The sequence below is a fragment of the Borostomias antarcticus genome (assembly GCF_949987555.1).
Source record: "Borostomias antarcticus genome assembly, chromosome: 19".
Classification (NCBI taxonomy): domain Eukaryota; kingdom Metazoa; phylum Chordata; class Actinopteri; order Stomiiformes; family Stomiidae; genus Borostomias; species Borostomias antarcticus.
The window spans coordinates 9586536-9594035 of record NC_140252.1 but is presented as its reverse complement, the minus strand read 5'-3'; the positions used below and the strand labels follow the sequence as shown (position 1 = coordinate 9594035).

Below are 7500 nucleotides of genomic sequence, written 5' to 3'. Positions count from 1 at the left end.
AATCTCAGGCTTAGCAAACTCAGAGTTTTCACTAAGCCCTCTTTCTGGAACCCCCCCCCCCTGGTTCTGCGTACCTCTCGGCCATGTCCTGGAGCTGCTCTGGGGGCACAGGGACCCCGTTGACACACCTGTCTTTGTGGATCCTCTGGAACACTTGTTGGTGGCCTTCCAGGCCCTTCAGCACATCCTACACACACACACACACACACACACACTCAACGTCATGTAAACAAACCCTAAAGAGATCTGTGATTCCACTGATCAACATGTCCCCCCTCCATGGTGTCCCTACCTTGTGCTGCTCCAGGGTCCTATGGACTGTGTTAGCCGTCTCGTCATGCGCCTGTTGGACGACGATCTCCTGCCGGAGCGCCCCCTCAGCCTGGTGCAGCCATGCCCCCACCATGCCCAGGGGGGCGGGCAGTGTCCCGTCCAGCTGCAGGTGCCAGTCCAGGAACTGGAGGGGGGGGGCATCGAGGGTAGCATGGTTACCCGAAAGGTCCAAGCCCAAGATCTTATGATACATATCTTACTATGTATCTCACTATGTGTGTTCTACAGTATGTATCTACTATGTTTCTTCACTAACAGAAGAGGAGGTGTCTGTCCAGCCTTTCCTCTGACAGGGCTGTCACTGATTAGGATGACTGAGGAGTCCGACGTGCCTGACACACTCCACCGTGCGCTCGCTCAAGTATTAAAACGGACCTCTCTTTCAGCGTGCATCTGTCCCGGAGTCACCTCTACCGTACACTCTCCTGCCTAACTCCGTAACAGAAAGAGATCTGTGTCCCCTCACCCTGTTGGACACTCTGTCCCAGGCCTGTTTGACCAGCGCCTGGTCCATGGTCAGCATTCCGTCCGTCTGGGTGGACTGAATTGCCGTCTCGGTCTGCTTCCTCCTCATCTCCAACTGGACACGCAGCCTCATAAACAGCTGGGAGAGAGGGAGAGAGAGAGAGGTAGACAGGGAGATGGGGGTGGTAGAGAGAGAGAGAAAGAGAGAGAGAGAGAAAGAGAGACAGAGAGAGAAAGAGAGAGAGAGAGAAAGAGAGAGAGAGAGAGAGAGAGAGAGAGAGAGAGAAATAATTGAGAATACACTTTAGAGCTGAGGCCAATAAGATGGGGGTGAGTGGAAATGTAATAATATTTGAAAAATCATCTTAAAGGTGCAGTGTGTGATTTTCGGTAGCATCTAGTGGTGATTTTACAGACTGCAACCAACTGAATACAATTACATGGTCCAAAATGGCGGCCTCCTTGGAAGGACCCGCTCTGTATGTAGATATAAAGGGCTCATTCAAAGGTAATGAAAAAATAATTATTCTTATTTTCACTTATTAAAGCAAACATATGGATATTATATTCCATTTCTGCCAAGTCAACACAGAATTCTGCCACGAAAGTCCACACTGATCCTTTAATTCACTCAGATACCTGCTGTACAGCCATATGCACAGACCTCACTTACCTGAAAATATGTTTTATATTAGTCTTCTTAACCGAAACATATAATGTAAAAAGGAAACGGAGATCTCCCACATGAATATGTAATGTATCCCGGGGCTGCTGGCTGAGCCAGGCTGGAGAAGAGCAGCAGCAGTCTGATCCCCACAGAGCAAGAACACTGATTATAGGCTGATAATAGGAGAGTGTGTGCCCAGAGAGTGTGTGTGCCAGACGGTGTGTGTGTGTGTGTGTGTGTCTTTATGTGTGTGTGTGTGTTTGTGTTCTTTGCAGATGTTCCTATGTACACAGACAGAGACACACAAGGACACACACACACACTGACCTGGTACTGCTGGGTGGGGTTTCCCTGGGTGTCCTGGGCCCGAGCAGCGTCTCTCTCCAGCTGCTCCAGCCACACCTTCAACTCCCTCAGGGTCCTGTGCTGCTCTCTCTGGGGGCACAGAGACAGAGGGAGGGAGGGAGAGAGGGAGAGAGGGGAGGACAGGACAGGGGGGACAGGGGATTGGAGGGATGGAGAGAGGGAGAGAGGGGAGGGGACAGGGGGGTGGAGGGATGGAGAGAGGGAGAGAGGGAGAGAGGGGAGGGGACGGGGGGGCGGAGGGATGGAGAGATGAGAGAAGGGAGGGGATGGGGGGGTCGGAGGGATGGAGAGAGGGATGGAGGGGAGGGGACAGGGAGGCAGAGGGATGGAGAGAGGAGGACAGGACGGGAGACAGGGGGAAAGATGTAGAGAGGAGAGGTGGGAGATGTGGAGGGGCAGATTCAGAGGTAGAAGAGGTAGAAAACAACCAGAAGAAGATGGAGAGAAGTAGATAAAGAAAGGAAAAAGCCAACATGTGTTTATATTAGTCTTCCATATTTCACAGTAGGGGCAAACCTGATGACTCACAGCTGTCAGGAACACTCAACTCTAACACTCCAAGACCCCCTTCTAGCATTTCATCGGATTTGAACAACCTTTACCTCCTACTCAAAAGGCGGCTAAAAAGTCCATTCAATTTGAACGCTATTCAGAATGTGTTTCAGTCCATTCAGGTTCATTGGTTTAGACAGCCCCATTCACAGATTCTATTCTTTATTCTGGATTCCGGCTTCAGAATGAGGTTCCTGCTGAGGGAACTTATCTTATCTCAATAGAAGTGTTCCAGTCTAAAAATATGTTCAAATCGTTTTACATGGTGGCTTGGATAGCCTCTCTAAATGAATGATAATTAGTTAAGTTTCAATGTAGAACATGTACATGCAAAACACACCATTCAACATAGTATGACAGAAGAAAGGCTGTCAATACCACAGAAACAGTAAATCATACAAATGAATACAACGATTAAAATCAGGTTATGAAAATATAATATCATAAACTACAGCAAAAAAAAAGTCTATGGTTAGCGAGTCATAAAGTCAGAGCTTCTGGCACCATAATCTTAACAAAGAAAAAAAAAAACTATTCCTAGGCTCTCCATCAAACCGTGAATCACTGCACAGTACAGTATGTAGCCAGAGGCTCTCATTGTCATGCTAATAGCACAGGGAGCCTTAGCGCTAATGCTAATATCATGGTAAAATCACATCTTATAATACAGCCTTCCCTTTCTTATTACTGTCTGGCAGCGATTCCACCGCAGGTAAGATTAGAGGTGCCAATAAGAAATCACTTCCTCTCACAACATGAAACATTGTTGATTTAATTCACCAGTAGCTTATGTAGAAGTATTGCAACCACTGGTAGACTGATTGACAAGAGGCTTGTTAGACTGATAGAGACTTTTTAAACCAACAGAGGTGGTAGCCAATCATAAAATAATGTAAACATACTGCCTAAAGTATTAGTATTAGCATATAGAAGTACCCTCTAAAATATTATGAAGACGTGTGAACCAGGAGTATTATACATGGTTTATAAACATTTTAAGAACGTTCTTTTGAAACGTTTGATGGAGAACCTTGGTAGCACCCCTTAAATGGGCTTCTATGGACTAAACCTACCTCCAACATTTCCTCAATATCTCGAGGAGCGAGACCACACTGATGAACAGAAGTAGACACAACAACCATTCGGATGAGAGAGAGAGGGGAGGAAAAGAGAGGAAGAAAGAGAGATGTGCAGAGAGAAAATGAATAACAGGTAGGACTCTACACCATAGCACCAAAGAGCAAGAACATGAAGAGATGGGTCTGAGTTTGAGTTAGGTTTGAGTTTGGCTTAAGGGGTTCGGTGAGGTGAAAGATGTCAAAACAATCTCTACCTGAGAGAGAGAGAGAGAGAGAGAGAGAGAGAGAGAGGGGGAGAGAGAGAGAGAGAAATCTGGAGTGAAAGAGAATGTGAAGCACAAGTACTGTACATATGCAGCGGTCAGACAGTGGTGGGGATAGAGAGAGTGTGTTAGAGGGGTTAGGAGGGCGAGTGGTTAGAGGAGGGGATAGAGAGAGTGTGTTAGTGGGGTTAGGAGGGCGAGTGGTTAGAGGAGGGGATAGAGAGAGTGTGTTAGAGGGGTTAGGAGGGCGAGTGGTTAGAGGAGGGGATAGAGAGAGTGTGTTAGAGGGGTTAGGAGGGCGAGTGGTTAGAGGAGGGGATAGAGAGAGTGTGTTAGAGGGGTTAGGAGGGCGAGTGGTTAGAGGAGGGGATAGAGAGAGTGTGTTAGAGGGGTTAGGAGGGCGAGTGGTTAGAGGAGGGGATAGAGAGTGTGTTAGTGGGGTTAGGAGGGCGAGTGGTTAGAGGAGGGGATAGAGAGAGTGTGTTAGAGGGGTTAGGAGGGCGAGTGGTTAGAGGAGGGGATAGAGAGAGTGTGTTAGAGGGGTTAGGAGGGCGAGTGGTTAGAGGAGGGGATAGAGAGAGTGTGTTAGAGGGGTTAGGAGGGCGAGTGGTTAGAGGAGGGGATAGAGAGAGTGTGTTAGAGGGGTTAGGAGGGCGAGTGGTTAGAGGAGGGGATAGAGAGAGTGTGTTAGTGGGGTTAGGAGGGCGAGTGGTTAGAGGAGGGGATAGAGAGAGTGTGTTAGAGGGGTTAGGAGGGCGAGTGGTTAGAGGAGGGGATAGAGAGAGTGTGTTAGAGGGGTTAGGAGGGCGAGTGGTTAGAGGAGGGGATAGAGAGAGTGTGTTAGTGGGGTAAGGAGGGCGAGTGGTTAGAGGAGGGGATAGAGAGAGTGTGTTAGTGGGGTTAGGAGGGCGAGTGGTTAGAGGAGGGGATAGAGAGAGTGTGTTAGTGGGGTTAGGAGGGCGAGTGGTTAGAGGAGGGGATAGAGAGAGTGTGTTAGTGGGGTTAGGAGGGCGAGTGGTTAGAGGAGGGGATAGAGAGAGTGTGTTAGTGGGGTAAGGAGGGCGAGTGGTTAGAGGAGGTGATAGAGAGAGTGTGTTAGTGGGAGGAGGGTGAGGAGGGAGGGCTGTGTTACCTCTTCATCCCCCTGTCCCTCGGAGCCGCTCTGTGGCCGCTCGGGGTGGTGCTTCAGGAACTGGGCTACGTAGGTCATGATGGACTTCTCATCTGGTTTATCAACGTCTACGTCTGAGGACGGAGAGACAAACCTCAGAGGTCATGACCTCGCTAACCAAGCCAGAGCTAAGCTAGCATGCCTGTCTAAGTGCAGGTCAGAATAGGAGACATTAACCAAGACGATCCACTCAGCTACAGTCATATTAATGCCACTGGGCCAAAAAGCTGAATCACCAGTAGACTAGTTACCGTGGCTGCGGTAGCTACTGCAGGTTTGTTCCTGGTGTGGGGTAAGCTTATTTTTCAGTTGTTGTTGTTTTGTTTTTGGTTTTTTTACAGATTATGAAAGTGTAAATTGTAAGCTTTCAAATGATGTGCCATGCATTGAAATCTGCAAATATTAAGAAGATATGCTTCTGTGGATGTTGGTACACCTGAAATCACTAAGCAGAGAAAAGGGCTTCAAAGATTCAGAGCTATTCACACTTGACATTGACAACAAAATATGACTATTAAGTCATCCTAAAATTGTTGTTTGTTATATTATGTGGGTTATGTCAACTTCAATTTTCATAATATGAAAAAAGGAGAACAGTAAAGTAATATATATATATATATATATATATATATATATTGCCCTCTTGCGCGTTTTGAGGACTGCAGACATCAGTGGACGTCACAATTAGCTACAGCTACTGTAGCTAACACAGGAGATCCCTGAAAAACAGCATCAACAGAGACTGTAAGCCCCTTCACACATACTGTAGAACGGTTCCCATTTCTAGAGAATTCACAGGAAATCCACACAGCCAATTTCCTGTGTCAGGACCTAGGATAGTTCCCTGGACTCTGTCGGGATGGCTGTTGTGAACAGAAGCTGTTACATTAGGCAGGCCACCTGGCCAAAGATGACTCTAGGGATTTCAGGTCCACTGGAAGTTTTACAATTCACCCAAAGGAAAAATTAGATTTTGATTATTTGAACATGAGCGAAATAGTTAGGGCTGTCTTCAACTAAAGAAAATCTTCGTCAACAGCATAGCCTACAACATTTTTTTCTGACCAAAGGTGTTGGGCACCTTTTTCTCCCTCTAATGCCTATTTGCGAAGTAACTAGCTTTGTAATTCAGCATGAATGGCATAAATGATTAGTTATAGTATTTTATTAGGATATATTAATTTCGTATTTTCATATAGGCCTAAAGGCCCAGTAGGTTGGTTCCACTCCTCCGACCCTGGAAATGAAGCCCTTTTCAGGCCGATGCATCCATCCAAATTATGATTTAATTACATGCACTGCCATTGGGAACACAATTTAATTTGATCAAAATCATCTTAATTGTAGGCCTAGTAGATTATAATCCAGATGTAAAAAAACACATTTTGTACCCGATAATGGATAATGGCCCGCATTGCAAAGTCTTGATCTTAAAAAGCAACAAAAACAACATATTTTCAACTTGTAAGAATAATACTAGCCTACTGATTTTTTCATGATTGGTTCATTTGGGCTTCTGTTGTGTTGGCTTTAAAATGAATGGTGCCTTCTGCAATAAAAATGATGTCTTAATATAAACAATATCACTTATGAAACACTTGTAGTCTATTTGTTAGTGTTATATAAAGTATATATTTTGTAACAATAAGCGTTGCTAAGCCTTGACCATCTGCTGGACTGGGCCTTGTGTGTTCTATCCCAGGACTGGCATGTTTGTAAAGACGCAACACGGGAATGTCGTGGCATTTGGCTCATGTAAACGAAAATCAGTCGCGGCCTTGGGTAGGATTTCCATTTCATTTCATTTCAAGCCTTTATTTCCACTCAGGGTCCACCGAGGGAGACCGTTATTTTCGGCGGAGCTGAGGTGCAGTTTTAACAGATGTCACAGTGTTGTACAGGGAACTGCAGTTTTTACAGATGTCACAGTGTTGTACAGGGAACTACAGTTTGTGTGCAAATGGCTTGTGACTTGTAACCCTGCAGATCTCAGTGTCTGTGGGCTCAGTTCTGGTTCTGGTTCTGGCTGCTCGCTGTTATTGACTCCTGCAGCCTAATGGCCTTTAATTGCTCTGGTGTCACACTGCATCAGACAGAGCTCCTTCTGCAGGGCGCAGGTGCAGAGGCCATGTTCTCTGGGATGTTGACAGGTAATTACAGAATTCTGAAGTACTGAAGCCCAGATGTACTGTAGAGCCGAGCATGGTTGGCATGTCAGCCTTGACTTAAAAAAAAGCAACCTGAACAGACGGTGTTATAGAAATCAACCAAACTATGTTGTTGATCTCCAAAGAACAAACCGTTTAAATTAACCAAATCAATTCTTGATTCATTCATAGGCTAAACATTAACAGACCAAGAAGTGTAGAAATTACCTTCGGGGTCAAGAAGCTGTGGGATTCCCAGCTCTGTCTCAGCCAATGAGAAGGCTTCCTGCAGGTTCTCCCGATTGGCCCTTTTCTGCACACACTCTATGTCTACTAAGTTGGGTCGGAGGGCAAGGATGACCGCAAAAAACGCTGCACCTGTACGCCAGCTTGCACCAAAGTCCTTCACCTCACTGCCCAGATGCCTAGCATGGTAGAAAAGGCAAACACAACGTAA

General features: G+C 46.2%; 1 protein-coding gene across 1 annotated transcript in view; it reads right to left on the bottom strand.

Annotated features, from left to right (window-relative positions):
* Window positions 1-7500, bottom strand: part of syne1a (spectrin repeat containing, nuclear envelope 1a) — a gene marked incomplete at its 5' end in the record, with an annotated part of 215195 nt that overhangs the window by 152056 nt on the left and 55639 nt on the right. The window contains 6 exons of the mRNA XM_084453952.1: window positions 75-187; window positions 293-457; window positions 800-937; window positions 1793-1900; window positions 4858-4970; window positions 7272-7468. Coding sequence (XP_084310078.1) covers window positions 75-187; window positions 293-457; window positions 800-937; window positions 1793-1900; window positions 4858-4970; window positions 7272-7468 — 834 coding nt within the window. The remainder of the gene's footprint in view (window positions 1-74; window positions 188-292; window positions 458-799; window positions 938-1792; window positions 1901-4857; window positions 4971-7271; window positions 7469-7500) is intronic.